The sequence below is a fragment of the Pleurodeles waltl genome, chromosome 4_1, assembly GCF_031143425.1.
Source record: "Pleurodeles waltl isolate 20211129_DDA chromosome 4_1, aPleWal1.hap1.20221129, whole genome shotgun sequence".
NCBI lineage: Eukaryota > Metazoa > Chordata > Amphibia > Caudata > Salamandridae > Pleurodeles > Pleurodeles waltl.
In genome coordinates, this window is record NC_090442.1 from 409,480,435 (window position 1) to 409,497,859 (window position 17,425).

The 17,425-nt window shown below is 42.1% G+C and overlaps 1 protein-coding gene across 9 annotated transcripts in view; it reads left to right on the plus strand.

Annotated features, from left to right (window-relative positions):
• Nucleotides 1-17,425, plus strand: part of PPFIBP1 (PPFIA binding protein 1) — a 736,231-nt gene that overhangs the window by 292,075 nt on the left and 426,731 nt on the right. For 5 of the 9 annotated variants that reach the window (XM_069228638.1, XM_069228632.1, XM_069228635.1 and 2 more), the window contains one exon: nucleotides 4,196-4,280. In XM_069228638.1, the coding sequence (XP_069084739.1) occupies nucleotides 4,196-4,280 (85 nt within the window). The remainder of the gene's footprint in view (nucleotides 1-4,195; nucleotides 4,281-17,425) is intronic. The other 4 variants (XM_069228637.1, XM_069228633.1, XM_069228636.1 and 1 more) reach the window with 1 other exon arrangement.

Genomic DNA, 17,425 nt, shown 5'->3' on the forward strand with positions numbered 1-17,425 from the left:
GTTGGTCTTGCCCTCAGTCACGACGAGTCCAGGACATTCAGCCTATGACCCTGATGTTTTAGCCTCTGTCATGAGTCTTGGATAGAGTGGCTCTGAGGGTTTTTGGCCTCCTGCATCCCACTCTTCAACTATGCCAGGTGGAAGCTGTATTAAATTGTATTGCATGCCTTCATCACGCATGTAATATGATGTGTTGACCTTTACTATATGTAGCATTACATCATGGATCCTTTACCATGCATTTTTGTAGTGTGTGTGTGTATATATATTTCTTTCCACTAAAATGTTAAAGGGATGTTATATAATTAGGTGAAAATGTCTTGAGACATACAGTTTCAAGGTAACAAAACCAGTGAAAATCACTATAGTTATCTCAAGTAACTAGGACTCATGTCCTAAAGTAATTGTAACTCACGCCCTCGCCATGCACTTCTAATTAGGCTAATATTACATCACTCATGACATGATCTGTGACATCATTGATAACATAACTGCAACATCTGAAATTACAACATTGATGATATGCCTGTGCATTGTGGGGGCGCGAGTTACCATTGCTTTAATGGCATGAGCTATTTACTTGAAATAGCTAGAACTAGTTAATTTCAGTGGTTTTGGTAGTTTGAAACAATATATTTTAACTGACATTTTCATTTAAGTATGACACCCCTCAACCGTTGCTTTTTCAGTGTATAGTGTAATAAAATGTTGTGTGTGTGTGTATGTGTATCCCCAGTCCATAATTTCACCCTCTCCTCCCTTTACTTCTACTGACCCCTAAAATTATCATTACCTCCCTTTCCCACTACTCTCTCCTAAACCATAAATTCACCCTTCAATCCCTTTATCTCTAATCACTCCTAAACCCTAATACCACCCTTTCATGCCCTTCCTTTACCTGTACCCATCCCTAAACACTAAAATCACCCAAACCTCCCTTTACCTCTACCCAGACCTGAACAACCTATTTTTAAAAAAGAACATAAAAATTGTTATTAAAACGAAAAATTATTACATCTGTGCTAAAGTTAAAACACCTGTGTGCTACTTACCTGAATGATAAAGCATGCTTGGTAAAGGCTGGATACCCCAGGTGGCATATGCGAGCTCTGCAGTGGACCATGAAGTCTTAGTGGGACCAGCAACGAGGGAACCTGTTCTATTCGATCCAGATTTCGGAGGAGACCCAAAAAGGTCCTGGGTTTTGAGCCAGGATGCTCTTCATCTCTGGAGCTTACTGGTGCACCGGGGCATTTTCTTGGCCATGAACCACTTGACAAATCTTTCAGCACCAGGGCGGACAAACTCCGCTGATGGTTCCTGGCAGAATGCAAACTACAGATACTTCCCAGGGTTGCACAAGACATCCTTCAGTAATGGAGAGTGCCCTGGCTAGATCTTTTTGCCACTTTTGGGAATACTCTTTGTCAAAACTTGTGTGTGCTGGAGTTTCTGAGAAAACACTCTCTAATGTACATTCTAGATAGAGTGGGGAATGGGACTGATATGCACCATTCCTTTCCTGTCCAGATTTCCGAAGATCAGGAATGACCAGGCCCAAGTCATACTAATGGCTTTGCATTGGGCCAGTAAACTGTGGTACTCAGAAGTTCTGAGCATGAGAATCTGTCTTACAATCAGTCTGCCACTTCAGGAAGATCTTCTGTTTCAGTAACAGAGCAGTGTACTCCACCCGAACCTGCACAATCTACACCTTCATTCGTTCTGATTGAGTGGCAGCAGTCCCAAAGTTGTGGATGTCATCTTTGCTGCCCAGGTGTCCCTCTACAAAGTCCATCTGTCTGTCACTTAGACAAGTGTGTGACCTGATGTGACACTAGCAAAATACGGTCCTGTTACAGTCCAAACTGTCTGACGTCTTGCTTGTTTTTGTTTCCGGTCAAACAAGGACTTACAGTGGCCACCACTAAAGGTTATTGCTTTCAAACATTTGTGTTTGCTGAACCAGCCATCCTTGTTTAAATCACCTATTGTGATGAGGTTTATAAGAGGTGGGACATAATCATTTCCCTCTAAAATCTTTGTCATGCCACATTGGAATCTGTTTAGTCCACACTTTTCTCATATGCACTCCCTTTGAACCTGTGCACAGCTGTTCACTGTCTCCTGACTTTGAAGACTGTGTTCCTTATTGCAATAACCTCGGCTCGTGAGTGAGCTCTAAACTTTATTCGTGCAGCTGTCTTCTTCCCCAGATAAACTGGTCTTGAGGACCAAGGCATCCTTTTTGCCAAAAGTGGTGACTCCTTTTCACATTGGCAGATCCATCACCCACCCAACGTTCTTTGCTCCATGAAAGGAGAGACTCCATTGGCTGGATCTCAAGAGAGCCTTGAGCTTTTACATAAATTGCAAGAAAGACCATCATGATGACCATCCGCGTTTTGTGGGTTCTCTGTGGCAAAGAAAGGCAATTCAGCGCACAAAAGGACTTTGTAGATGTGGATAATCCTCTACATTAAGATGTGCTACACATTGGTGAGGAGCAGCTTTCTAAGGACTGAGGGCCCATTTCACCAGGACCAAGGCTGCTACCACTGTGTTGGCTCGTTGAGTGTCTGTTCTTGATATCTGTTAGGCTGCATCTTTGGCACTGGTTCACAGATTCACAAAGCACTACTGCCTTGACAGTCAGGTATGACGGTAAAGGCATTTCGCTTGTTTGGTTCTGCAGGACTTTTGATCTGACCCGTTCCATAGACTCATCATCTTGGGATGTACTGCTTTGGTATCTGTTCTAAATCAGAGGAATCTGCAGTTAGAAGTGTCCACCTTACTTACCTTTGGCAACTCTCTTTCTGGTGAATAGTCTATCTAACTGCGGATGCCCGACTGCCCTCCTACCGCTCCATTCTGTAGATTGGTCTCTTTTCCAATCTAAGAAGTTCCCAATTTCCTAATCTTCAGACTGGTACCTCTGATTGCTGTTGGACTCCACATCTGAGTGCTCGAACAGCTTCAAAAAAGAAGCAGACATCTGTGCTTCCATGCAGCATCTTTTGTCACTTCTGGAATGAAATAATTCCAATACAGAGCTGTATGGTACTACCTACTGCCGCATAAGAGCATTTCTTTTGTAAATCTTCTGTGGTCTGTCTCCTGAGGATTATCTGAAGGTGAGGACTCCGTAGTGTAGGATCTACCAGTAAGTAAAACACTAGACTATACTGTCTTATACTATTAAAAAGAGTTTTTATTTTTCAGCTACACAAAAAGTGATGGGAGGAATGTTTGCAGTAAATCTAACCTCTGCCAAGTAATTAGCATTAAAACCCAATGCTTTTTTTGCCCATCATGCCACCTCAGATTAGAACCAGCCATATGCAAATCATTCTTGGTCCTGCTCCAGAAAGAACAGTCCACCCCAAACTGCCAAGCCAGATCCTAGCTGAACTGGAACACAAGCAACCCAGGACTGGTTTGGGCCTTTTTGGGCCTCATCAGACCAGTAAAGCTTGTTTCCAGTAGCACAGTGAGCAAGGAACCAACCACTGGAAAAACAAAACACTGACTACTCAGTGTTCCATCAGACACATAGAAAATGATGGGAGCAATGCTTGCAATAAGTCTAACAGCTGGCATTTCCTTGGGGTAGGATTCCATCCCATTGCTCTTTTGCCCATCATGCCATCTCAGATTAGACCCAACTCTATGCAAGTCAGTCCTGGCCCTGCTTCAGTGGGAACAGTCAGCCCAAAGGGCCAAGCCAGGTAATCTGTAAATGGCAACACAAGACTGATATCGGCCTGATTGAACCACTTCAGTCTGGTGTAGCTTGGTTCCAGTGGCAGTTGACTTTCCAAATTAAATTGTTTATGGATTTATTTTTACTTTTTATTGGCTCTTCTTGGGAGAGTTGCATATTGCTTCACTTAGATTTTGAATGAGGTCAATGAAGTTGAGGAGCTGTATTTTTAAGGAAAAGCCTTGCACTGATCAGACTAGTTTCCTGTTACAGCTGATCCTTGGTTAGGTTCACGTTTGCTGGAGAGTTCTTGAAAAGACCTGCCTGCAGTTTGGTAATTTATTAAAAGGATCCATTAGTTTATTACTGATAAAGTTAAATGCAGGCACATTAATTGAATAAAAGTTTTAGTTGTCATCCACTACATAAAATAGTAATTTCATATTTTAATTTTACCTCACAGACGTTTGTTTGCTTTTTTTTTTTCAGGATCGAAAGATAGAAGATCTGCGGCAGTGCCTGAACAGATATAAGAAAGTGCAAGATATGGTAATTTCAGCTCAAGGTAAAAAAGGTACAGTTGAGCTTGAAATACTTCATTTCAAGGTGCTGTGCTTATTTTTGATTCATTTTTTGTTTGTATTTGCAATATTAAATTTCAGGGTAGACCATGCTGTTTGATTGTCTGTGATATGGCTTTTGAACTTATCTGTGGATTGTTTGTTTTTGAGTCTAATCCAGTCACTCTGCTAAAGTTCCCAGCATGACTCTCATTGTTACTATGGGCTGAGCCACTGTTTAGTTTTTGCTACTGAGTAACAGGCGAAGTTGTAAGTATGACCCTTGATATTGCTACAAGCTGTTCCTCCCATTGGCCTCCTGCATGCCTCACGCATAGAGACCCATTAACATCCAGAGCTTAGTCATCCCGTCTTCCTCCTTTCTCTGTCCTTACAATGCACCTGGTGTGATACAACCACAAGCCTTCAAGATGGTTTCGGTGTTAGCTTTGGGTTTATAGAGGCCAGGCACTGATAAGAGAAACAAGCTTTATGCGCCTTTCAGAACTGAGAATGACTGAGTAGCTGAGAAAGCCAGCAGAGAGCATTGTGATAACCCAATCCCCCATTGATGGCTGTGCTCAAAGAGCAGACTTGCCAAAAAGTAATGAAGGTGCACCAACAGTGACTTGGTTAGTCACAGTGGGGTGGGAGGCATTCAAACCAAATCGAAATATAGAAAATTATGGCAACCATAGAGGACAAAATCACTGAGTGGAGTCCCATGAACAGGCTCTGTGTGGACTCCCTCGACCACAGAGGAAATATGAGGGTGACGCTTAAGGAATGGTGAAAGATTTCTGAAATGCAGAGCTACAGTGAGACATCTCATATTCCCCACTGAAGAGAAAACCAACATTTTCCGACTTTCAAAGAGGTGCCCTTAATAAAAATTTAAATGGTGTTCAGTAAGAAGTTATGGCCACCAATAATGATCTGTAAAGGACAGGTGAGGTGTTGATTGCATTTCCCAGAAAGAAGACAGTGTGCTGCTTCTGGAAAAACTCTCTGCCTCAAATCTTGCGTTCAGAGGTGCCAGAAAAACATTACAAAAGTTGTCTTTTCAAGGTGAAGGCGTGATAAATCAAAATCATTAACTGATTGTGCAAAAAATTGGCCAAACAACTCTTTGAAACAGTCAATAACTAATCAAGTTTTCATACCTGTGAAGCACCTGGATGTAAAGGAAAATAATTTTCTAACTTGTTTGATGGGTAAGAGAAGGCAAAGTCTGCCTCCACAAAATCTGTGACTCAAAAAAACATTAGAACTGTATCAGCCAACTTGACTTAGTGAAGTTGGCTTAATTTTGATTTGATCTCAGAGGACTCTTCCTTAAATATTTTTGCTAATATGACTCCCTTACGTTACCATACTGACCAAGCCCAATCTAACACCTCTAAGAAATGGCCACCCATCTACACTCTAGTGAACCTATCCCTGGCTCATTGAGTTCTTCTAGATTGTCACAAAGTGGGCCACGCCCTTACAGGACAAACTATCGACCAGCTCAGATGACTTAAATAACGCTAGGCTTGTTTTGAACTTCTTTCCCTTGCCAAGGTAATTGACACTCAATTCTTTCAGTATATTACTGATATTGATATGCTAGATGGCTTGCAGTCTGGCTTTCAGACAAGGCCACAGTAATCAAACTGTTTTGCTACAGTGGTATAAAGTACTTTCTGCATTCACGAGGCTGGAAACTCCATGTCTACGTCTTCTACTTGATTTATATGCTGCCTTCAATGTTGTTAACCTTGTTACTCTTAATATATTATTCTCGGAAAATATATAGTCATTGGGGGCAAAGTCTTGTAAGAACTGCTTCATTTCCTAGCTTACCAACCTAATCCAATAGGTGATACCTGGCCACTATATCTCAAGCTCGTCCCCCTGGCAACAAGGTGCTCCTCAAGGTTCAGTTTTGGCTACAAATCTTTTCAACCTTTAGTTAATCTTTTTGGAGTTTTGCCGAAACACACAGGAATTTTTTAACATAAATATGCTGATGTCACAGCTTTACCTCAAGATGTCCTTGTCCGTTTATATCAATTTCCTTGCTGCCACACTGAAGAAAGTACAAGATTGACTGACTGCCCACCATTCCACCATGTAAAACTATATCCCTCTAAAACTGAATTTCTCCTCATTTCGTTGTCTCCTGCCAGTAAAGTGGTTCACATCTGGACTGATTCTTGTAAAAAGTTAATGGTAAAACCACTGTAATTAATGGTATTAGATATCTGGCTGTCTTTCTGGACGAAAGATTCAACCCTCAATTTTCAATATGCACTATACCAAAAGTGCAGGTTTCCAGTTGAGACTTATGGGAGATCCGCTAATGCATTTCAGCTAAAGAGGCCAGTTCAGTCCCTGGTGCTGTGCTGAATTGACTATCATATCTCATTCCTGACTGTCCTTTACAAAACTTACCTTGCTCCTCAAATCAGTACTGTGTGCAGCAGCTCATTTTGTCAAAGCTAGATCATTTATTTAGATGGTGTATATGGAGCACAAGGTTATTCACTGAGCCATGCCTTGATACCCGACTATCAAACTGATCCCATCTGGTGGCTAATACTTTCTTTGGAGCACAGGAACATTTCTCTGAGAACTTCCTCCTTTCAAGAAAAAGTGTACAAAGGCTCAGTCTTTCTCAGGCGGTGCAACCAGAATCTGGAAACCCCTTTTGCCAGCTTTACTCACCACCACATCCCTGACTATTTTCAAGAAATATCTCGAGCTCTTCTGTTTATAAAAAAATGTTATTTTCAGTACTTATCTAAATGTACATCCATTGCAGTCCCACTGGTACTGCCCCCAGTCGATCTCTGTGTTCCTTGTATTATACTCCCCCCATCCTCAATTTGTTCCTATGTTAACTCTTGTTTAACCAGCGCTGTAATTTATCACGCTTTCATGTATTGATACTGCGTCCATTTTTTAGGTTGAGCATAGCAGCGCGCAAGCAATGCTTTTTCGACGTGTTGGTATGTATCTGGGCTTTTAACTACACCCACCGCACGCCCATCACTATCACTCGTTAATGGGCTTGACTTGAAAAAATTATTTGTTTTGGTTCATAACTGCTTTACGTGTGTCCCTCCTTAGGGAGATTTTGTTATCGCCATGGCCATCGACCCTGTGACCTGGATAATTGCACTTTTGCCGAGAACTTTGACTGCGAGCAAATTTCTTTTTCCTTTTGTGTCTCTCTTCACGCTCACGGTAGCACTTGAGTTGGCTCGCTTATGCCAACTGTTTTATTTTCATTTTCAGTTTATATGGTAAGAAAAATCCAGTTAGTTATTTACAATGCGAATAGCTCTAACGCGAGCAGACACAAGACCTATTGCATTACAAATACTTGTTTTTATAAAGCACTTTAATGCCCTTTCTTGTCTGCGTTAAATCAAATTGCATAGGTAAATAAAATGAATTGTAAAAAAGAGTTTGCTTTGCAGTCAACACAACAGGTAGGCAAACCAGTTAACAGCTAGCTTCTGTTGTGGATTTATGTATATTAAATGGAAACTTCAGATAACCAGTCCAATTAGATCTTCTGATTTTGATCCAGGAGCATGAGTCTCTACTCTGCTTCATTCACGCTTTGTGGCCACACATTGATTCTAGCAACGTCTCATATCTTTTTAAGGAAGGGAACCTTGCAGTCTGCGCTCAAGGTTTATCTTGTGTTTTTTTTGTAAAGGCAGACCCTCCCACTATTGGCAAAACCTGCTGAGAGCTCCCTTGCTTTGTCTTCATTCTTGGCTGTTCTTTCCATGTACACAGATATCTTTTGCCAGTGGACGTCAGCCCATGTCTAGTTTTTGTTGTGTTTCCCCCGTAAAGTGCCAAAAATGGTGCAAGTATCTCTAAAGAAGAACAGAAAATTCTGTAATTAAAGTAGGATGTGCACAGAATGGATTTAAAAAACAGAAGGCTGCACATATGGGTAGGAAAGGTTAAGCGTGGACCTGTAAGTAGCTTTCCTGTGTGCAACCTAGCCCGCTAAATTATTAGATTCTGATTGATTGAATTAATATAGGTATCCATATGTTCAAAAGAGAGTATTCAAGATGAAAATATGTATATTTTCAGAAATCATAAGCTGATGATTAGAGACAAAGGGCCGACTATTCAAAATATATTTACAGCTGATATTTGAGTGAGAAATCATGTGGCTTTGGGGAGGGTTTATTACTAATATTAAATTTTTTCTTACATTACTGCTGGCTGATGCTCTGAGGTGATCACGTCTGGTAATCTTACATATAGTGGCCACCAATGTAATCTTATCTGCTGTGGTAACACATATAATGTTAGTAAATAGTTTCATACCACATAAGTAGCTCTTATTATAGAAAATGTCAGTGCCCCTGATATATAGCTTCTCCTGCTGATAGATGGCTAGTTGTGAATATATCAGTTGTCAACATACATGCACACTGTGATGAAAAGTGATGCTTTTGACTCCTACTCATAGCACAGATTTCACAGTTGACCCTCAGGGTTTATTAGTACTCATAGCCTGTTCCTGGGTTCTTGTAGATAGGTGGTGATTACAGTCACTGCTCATTAGAGGATCTGTGCACTGGACTTCTGCATAAACTATGGAAATAATTACTTTTGCATTCCTTACCAAGCAATCTCCAGTCACAAGTGCCCTTCTGATTTAGATCTCTGAAGTCCTGCTGAAAACTCTGGGCTATTAGCGAACGCTCTCCACAGATCAAGAAAACCGCAGTAATTTTTAAAGTAAATTAGTCAAATATTGAACTAAAATGAGGAAACCGAGTTATCAAGTACTATGTTTATTTTTTTTTTACAAGTTACCAGATTATCATTTGGTTGAGTCTTTTGAGTCTCTATGGACCTTGGGAAATGTGGACAGCTACAAGATGATTTTGTTCCTTATTGTAGCCTTGAGAATATTTTTTACCAACCAGCCATCAGTTAGCAGGCCCCTACTTTTCTGTTTCCTTGGCTTTGTTTCTTGCTGCCCTATTTCTTCCACTTTAGTTCTGAGCCCTAGACCTACAGACATTTAATGTCACCCTTCCAAACTCAGTAATACAGGTGTAAACCTTCACTTCTCTAAATGCTCATCTCCTTCAATCAAATCAGACTCTCGCCTGCGTTGGACACCTCTGTACTATCTGGAAAGTCATCCCAAGACTACTAAATACATTGACGTACCAGTGGCCGGTTATATACTATAGAAACTGCAAATGGCAGTAACACTTATGTGTTCGCTATTAAGACCTTGTTTCCTATGGACTAACCCCTGCCAAGTTCTCTAGTGCTATACTAAAATGTATCAGTGTTACAACACCAAGGAGGAGCTCTGCTACCTTCTCATTGAGCTGAAGGGGAAATGCTGACTTTCTGTTTTATAAGTGGTGTCTGATGATGACCTGGGAACTTTAGGCTTCTGGATGACATTACTCTGGAACCCTTTACAAAAGGAGCAGGATAAAGAGGTGCCACTTACGCATATGCAGTCTTCCACTTCAAGTCCTCTGGACTTCATAACATAGGGTAATACCACACTGAAACTGTTTTGTCCTCCAGTGATTTGTACTGGTTATATAGCCAAAAAAAAAGATTGTTTATTTCCTTCAAATTTTGGTCAGTTTATTGCTGCTTTCTGAAGTGTATTGCTTTTGTCTGCGCAAATGCCACAATTGTGTGGCTCAAAGTGTTCCCCTATGTGCACCTAAGTCCTTGCCATCTGAGCTCCTTGGACCCCCACCACTTTCTCCTCATCCTCCTGAGCACTTGAATTTGAAGCTGATTCAGTCAAAGAAGAGTGAACCGGGATCAGGAGCTGCAGTTGGACCACCGTCAAGGTTGTTGCTTGCTCAGTTAATGCAACGTAGACTAAATATCTTTTGGTTTTGAAAATGTTCTCAATAATCCCGTGTTTCTCTGTATAAACTCTTCTCCCTGTACCCGAAATTGTTAATTTTTAACTCTCCTCTTCTTTGAACTAACACTTTTTTTTTTAACTCCCCTCTTTGCTTAACTAACATTTTTTGTGTGTTCTGTGGCCTGTTGCTTTATGACCATGATAGCAGCTTTACTGAACTGCAGGGCTTCATTGTGTGTGTTGGCCATGTTATTTGTTCTATGTAATTTTAGGTAGTTATCCAGGAAAGTACTAAGAGGAGCGATCCAGTTGCAAAAAACATTTAACAGTGAGTGTTGGGTTTAATAAATCAGAGGCAATGAAAAAGAGATGAATGGTAAGGAAGACGATAAAAGGATAGATTGGGTTAGTAGGAGAGCATGCAGAAATGTATACTGTTAATGCATGAGAAAGAAGCAAATATGCTGGCTTAAAACAAATGCAAGAATTTAAAATAACCAAAGCTAGATCTGAATGCAAATGAAGTCCATGATTCTATATCCGTCAGGGAATGTTATTGGAGGCTGGAGAGCAAGCAGGCAGGCAGGCAGGCTACAGACTGGCTAAGACTCAAGTAACTAGGTATCTCCTTGCTGACACTGCAATCCTGAGCACCTCACTCTGTTGATCTATGTTATGCTTAGCTTCATATGATAAAAAGCATAGTAACCTGTGGAATCGCTGTGCTGCCAGTGGCCACATGAAGTCAGAGCTGTGTACCATGAGATAGCTCTGCTGTCTGAAGACTGGGTCTGTGAGTTAGGTCTGGGGTCTGAAGCCTGAGCTTGTTTTGTTTGTTTTATCAGAGGGTAACTCTGCCATGTGTGGCCTGCATGTGTAACTTTTGTGCACACTGAAATCTGGTTCTGCTGCCTCAAGTCAAAGCATGCATGTTTTGTGTTTTCAGAGGCATCGCTCTGCTGTGTTGAGGCCTGTGCCTGTGTGATTGTGAAACCGGAGCTGTAGCTCTGCTTTTCAGAAGCCAACACCTATAAAGTCAGTGTAACCTGCATGGTACCTCAGCTGTCTAAGATAACACCTGCACCATCTGTGTAACCAGAGGTAACAGTCTGAGCATATGACTTGGTTAGCTGAGTGATATTTATTTTCTGTAACAATTTAGTATTTGTCTCAGTCTCTTGAGAGAGCACCATGTTGTCTAGAGTCAGACACAGTTGGTCACAACCTGTAACTTGAGATAGCTGTCCTATCTGAGGCTTTCAGTCCTGAGTTGATTATCACCTAAAGGTTAAATCTCTGCTCTGAACTTTTAAATTCTGTGTAACCTGAGACAGATCTCTGCTGGCTACTGCCAAAGCCTTTATGTTGTCTCTCTTAAAGGAACACCTCTGCCATGCTTTCTAGAGCAACCACTCGCAAGATGCCAAAACCCTTATATTTTACATTAAGGATGGCTGCTAGAGCCTGAGGTTTGTGAAGCCATAGATAGTAGTACTACTGTTGTAAAGCGAATGCCTGTTAGATTTAAGTAACCTAAGCGATGGGTCTCCTCTCAAAGTTCTGAGTTTAAGAGCATTGCCACCTTGTGATAGCTCTGCTGTGGGGTGCCTGGGTTCCTATAACCTGTCTCATGAGGGAGTGTACTGATGTTGAAAGCCAGACCCATTGTTACTTTATAACCTTTAAGATGGTTATTCTGTGTGCAGCCTAGGTCTTCACCATCTGCGTTGGTATATGGAGCAGGTCAAGACCAGACCGGACCCCTTTAAAATGTGGTCTTCCAACAATCCTCTGCTCACTTCACATTCCTCTTTTTAGAATCCTGCCTTCTTACTCTGATTTATGGTTTTGAGTATTTATTCTTTGCTCTTTTAAGAGAGGATTGATGCTTTTCATAAGGAGTAGACTGATGTGTTGTATGAATGGGATGTATACGTTGTAGTCTAGCACCTTGATGTTTCAGTTTTTAAAAGAATTGCTGTTTCTGTAAAATAAGTCTTTACTTGTCCCTGAAAATACTGCTGCCCCTGGACCTACTATCCCTTGGCTCAGGGACACTTATCTGCCACCTCCTTGCCTTAATACCAGACTGTAGTATTTTGTTAAACTCTGCAGCTTCAAGACAACTTTGATGGATGCTGAGCATACAGCACAGACCCCCCTCACGAATCGGAGCTTCGTGGTGTTTTTTTTTTTTTTTTTTTTTACTGCTATCTTGTTTTTATGCGAAATAACTATTTTTATCTCCCCTCACACATACCCGTGAAAACCTTCTCATGAAGGCTCTTACTGAACTCTGCAGTTTCACTAATCATTGTTGAAGCTTCTAGAACATTAATTGCTAATCGCTGCATTGAGTTGCACGTTTTCATGTTGCACTTAAGGAAGGGGGACTGGGTCCATGTTGTCCCGCTTACATGGAGTCCTCATCTCCTGGCCAGAACTTGTATGTGTGACATTCTGTCACTCAAAAGTGGTTGGTTGAATGATACAGAAGAGTGACAGCATTGTAACTCATGAGTGAACGGTGGCCAGCGTATGGACAATATTGCATTGTTCACAAGGTGCTCAGCAGGCAGCAGCTAGAGCTCATGAAAATATTACCTCCTAAGCAAAAACGAAAAGGCAGTTCAGCTCGACAGTCCTCTCTCGAATGGGCAAGAATTGAATAGCTGTTTTGTACTACCAAGACTTGACAAAAACACTTCTTACAAATAGACCAAAATAATAAACCTGCATTATAGGAAACTGTTACTGCCACTAGAAAAAGTGAAAACACAGCTGCTTTACAGAAAACTCTCTTGAACCAGTCAAGAATGGCTGACACCTTTTTTTGTTTATCAAACACACACTTATGCAAAACATCATGTGATTCAGATTGGTTGAGATAGCAATACACATGATAGTAATACATTTGGGCAGAATTAATCATGTGACAGTGTTTGAAAAACACCAAAGATGCCTACCTTGGTTCGTTTTACCACCCAAGCAATTGCCCATTAAAGTTAATTGACCGCTATGAACAAATAGGGTTGATGTTTGTATATCCTTAGTTGGTAAAGATTAATTTGGAGAAACTGTCAAAGAAAGTAAATGATTCCTTTTAATAATTTTTTTTTTAAAGCCTAACGAGCCATAAATGATATCCTTTGAGTTGTCATGTATTGTTTTTCATTCTTATTGCTAGCTAGCAAGGTGCAAGGTGCATGTATGATGCGATGTAGTGTGTATATTAAAACAATGATTTGAAATTTCAAAACTCATTTGAGTAATTACTTGTGTATAGATCTAGTTCCTAAATGATGTCACTGAGTAGCGCGCAAAGATTCAAGGTAGCAATGTGTTTCAGATGAAGAGATCCTTTTCCTACTTTTTACGACCAAGGAGGTTGCGTTCATCTTGTAGCTGACACAATAGCCAACATTAGAACAAAATACTTCAGTTCTTTGTTTTGTGATATTTCCCATGGTGAAAGGCCCATGAGGATAACTCTCGTCCTGAACGGTTTCATTTTTACAGACTTCCACCCTATTAAGTCACGACTTCCAGACTTGTTTTAAAAATGCTTGACTAGGTTAAGTGTGTGTATTTTGGAGCCAGAGAATTAACACTCATAGCTTTAGGATTCAAACTGTCCTATCCATTGTAGGAAAATAGTTGTATTGTTGTATTTGACACGGCTGTAGGTGTGATTTTTGGTAGGGTTTCTGTGACGTATTTTGTGTGTTGAAGACACTGTTTTTGAGTGTTGGTTTTTATTAACCAATCGTCTAGATACGGGAATACGTGTATGTGCTGTCTTCTGATATGTGCAGCTACTACTGCAAGGCATTTTGTAAATACCCTTGGTGCTGTTATCCCGAATGATAACACTTTGAACTGGTAATGTACTCCTTGGATTACAAACCTTAAGTATTTCCTGTGTGTAGGATGTATGGGTATATGGAAGTACGCATCCTTGAGATCTAATGTTAACATGTAGTCTTGTTGTTTGAGCAAGGGGATTACGTCTTGAAGTGTCACCACGTGAAAGTGATCTGATTTGATGTAAAGATTAGTGTTCTGAGATCTAAGATGGGTCTCAGAGTTTTGTCCTTTTTGGGTATTAGAAAATACAGGGAATAAACACCTGTTCCTTTCTGATGGGTGGGTACTAGTTCTATTGTGTCTTTTTGTAACAACACTTGGACTTCTAGTTGTAATAGATCCAAGTGCTGTTTGGACATGTTGTGTGTTCTTGGAGGCACATTTGGTGGTAATTGTAGGAATTCTATGCAATAACCATGTTGGATAATGGCTGGGACCCACGAGTCTGTTATTTCCTCCCAATTTTGGTAATAATCTGTGAGTCTCCCCCCCACTGGTGTTATGTGTTGGGGATTTGTGACACTGAAGTCACTGTTTAGTTTGAGGGGTCTTTGGGCTTTGGAACTTTCCCCTAGTTTTAGGGAACTGTCTACCTCTGTATTGTCCCCAAAAGCCTCCTCTTTGATACTGGGCCTGGTATGTGGGTCTGGTTTGTGAGGTTGAGGGTTCTGTGCTTTGGGCCCGAAACCCCCCTCTAAATTGTGTTTTCCTAAATGTGCCTCTGCCCTGTGGGGAGTAGAGCACGGCCAAGGCCTTGGCCGTATCAGTGTCCTTCTTCAGCTTCTCTATAGCTGTGTCCACCTCCGGCCCAAACAACTGCTGTCTATTAAAAGGCCTATTAAGCACAGCCTGTTGGATCTCTGGCTTAAACCCCGGAGGTGCGTAGCCATGCGTGTCTCAGAATAGTGACTGCTGTATTCACAGTTCTTGAGTCTGTGTCCGCTGCATCCATTGCCGATCGTATCTGGTTGTTCGAGATACTTTGGCCCTCTTCCACCACTTGTTGTGCACGGTTTTGGAACTCCTTGGGCAGATGTTCTATAAAGTGCTGCATTTCATCCCAATGAGCTTTGTCATATCTTGACAATAAAGCTTGGGAATTGGCAATGCGCCATTGATTGTCCGCTTGTGCTGCAACTCTTTTTCCCGCTGCATCAAACTTTCTACTTTCCTTGTCGGGTGGTGGTGCATCTCCAGAGGTGTGTGAATTAGCCCTTTTACGTGCTGCGCCCACTACTGCTGAGTCAGGTGTCCGTTGTTGTGTGATGTACACGGGGTCTGTAGGGGGAGGCTTGTACTTTTTCTCCACCCTAGGTGTGATGGCTCTGCCTTTGACGGGTTCTTGAAATACTTGTTTCGCGTGTTTCAACATCCCTGGTAACATTGGGAGACTTTGGTACTGATTGTGTGTCGACGACAAAGTATTAAATAAAAAGTCATCCTCAATGGGTTCAGCGTGCAGTGCCACATTGTGAAAAGCCGCCGCTCTGGACACCACCTGCGTGTAGGCAGTGCTGTCTTCAGGTGGTGATGGTCTTGCTGGGTAGCAGTCTGGACTATTGTCTGATACAGGCGCATCATAGAGATCCCATGCATCTGGGTCATCCTGGCTCATCCCCGTGTGCGTTGGAGATTGCATTATAGGGGGTGTTGCAATTGGTGACAGTTGCGGTGAGTGGTGTGGTGATGGTTGTGGCGAAGAGTGAGGTGGAGTTACTGCTTTTGCCACTTTTGCTTGTGGTTGTTTTTCTTTGTCTTGGAAAGCAAGTTTCCTTTTCATCCTTATAGGAGGGAGAGTTCTTATTTTCCCTGTATCCTTTTGAATATGGAGCCTTCTTTGTGTATAATCTGGCTCCCCTGCTTCTAGCTCTTGTCCAAATTTATGGCCTTGTAGTTGTGCTAAAAGGCCTTGTTCTTCGGAGTAGGAGCTTGTCTTCGGCTCAGAAGCTGGATGTTTCGGTACCAAAACTTTTTCCACAGTCTTTTTCGGCTCCAAAGCCACTTTTTTTGGTTTCCGTATTCTGATCTCTCGGTGTCGACTTCTCGGCGCCGGTATCTCGATGTCGAGTTTGGTCGGAACCAAGTTCTCGGTGTCGAGTATGTTCTGTGCCGGTATCTCGACAGGAGTCGGATGTGCCCTTTTCCGGTGCTGATGGACGGTCACCGATTTTACGGGTTAAGCCATGACCTGACGGCGGTGGCATCCCCTGGGCCTTCATAATCTTGGCGTGAGTTTTGTCCGGGGCTGTTTTACTCACTGTTTTCGGCGTCTGCTCTGTTTCGTGCTTGTCCGAGTCAGCAATGGAGAAAGTCTCTTCTTCCTCGATGTCGTGGTGTCCTGATGTCGCCGACGCCATTTGAAGCCTTTGTGCTCTCCGGTCCCGTAGCGTTTTCTTCTACCAAAATGCCCGGCAGGCCTCGCAAGTTTTGTGTTCGGGGGACAAACACAAATTACAGACCAGATGTTGATCTGTGTATGGATACTTGTTATGGCATTCGGGGCAGAAGCGGAATGGGGTCCGTTCCATGAGCCTTGAAGACGCACGCGGTCGGGCCGGCCAGGCCCCGTCGGGGGGGGGGGGGGGTAGAAGCCCCGAAGGGCTACCGGAGCTCTTCTTTAATTCGGTGTCGATCTGCATTAACTAACCCGATACCGAACGCAAACAATACCGTCGAATTTTCTGAGATTTAACTAACTTTCGGAACCGAAACACGGAGCGAAGAGAAACACGTCCGAACCCGATGGCGGAAAGAAAACAATCTTAAATGGAGTCGACGCCCATGCGCAATGGAGCCGAAATGGGAGGAGTCCCTCGATCTCGTGACTCGAAAAGACTTCTTCGAAGAAAAACAACTCTTAACACTCCGAGCCCAACACTAGATGGCGGGATATTCACAGCATGTGTATCTGCAGCGTCTCATGCCACAAACAGATGTACACTGGGTAAGTGACATTTTCCATATAGAGATATATATATATATATATCTTATTAGTGATTTTGACAGCCAATCCAAATTGAGTGCCAAAGACAAGGAGAACTGTGCGCTTGAGAAGAGTTCTTCTCTGTCATATTTCTTTGTAGTCACCTTGGAAACCTAATGCATCTTTGAAAAACTAAAATTATCCTGGCCTTTCCAAAGTGTACTGTAGTTGTCCTGATAGAATGTTGGCTTGAGCAGACCCCTTTTGGATAGAACTGCCCATGTGAGCAAAGTGAGATGAGAAACCTGGAGTGCCAAAAAAGTAACTAGAATCTTGCTGGTAGGTGAGGCGGAAAGGACACGCCAGGGGAGAATGGCCAGAGTGAGCTGGACATGATGATTCCCATTCATTATCTGAATTACAGGAGTAGCTAGAGCATCAAGAGCTTTCATGCCCTGAAGCAATACATTATCTATTATATGATATGAGCACTG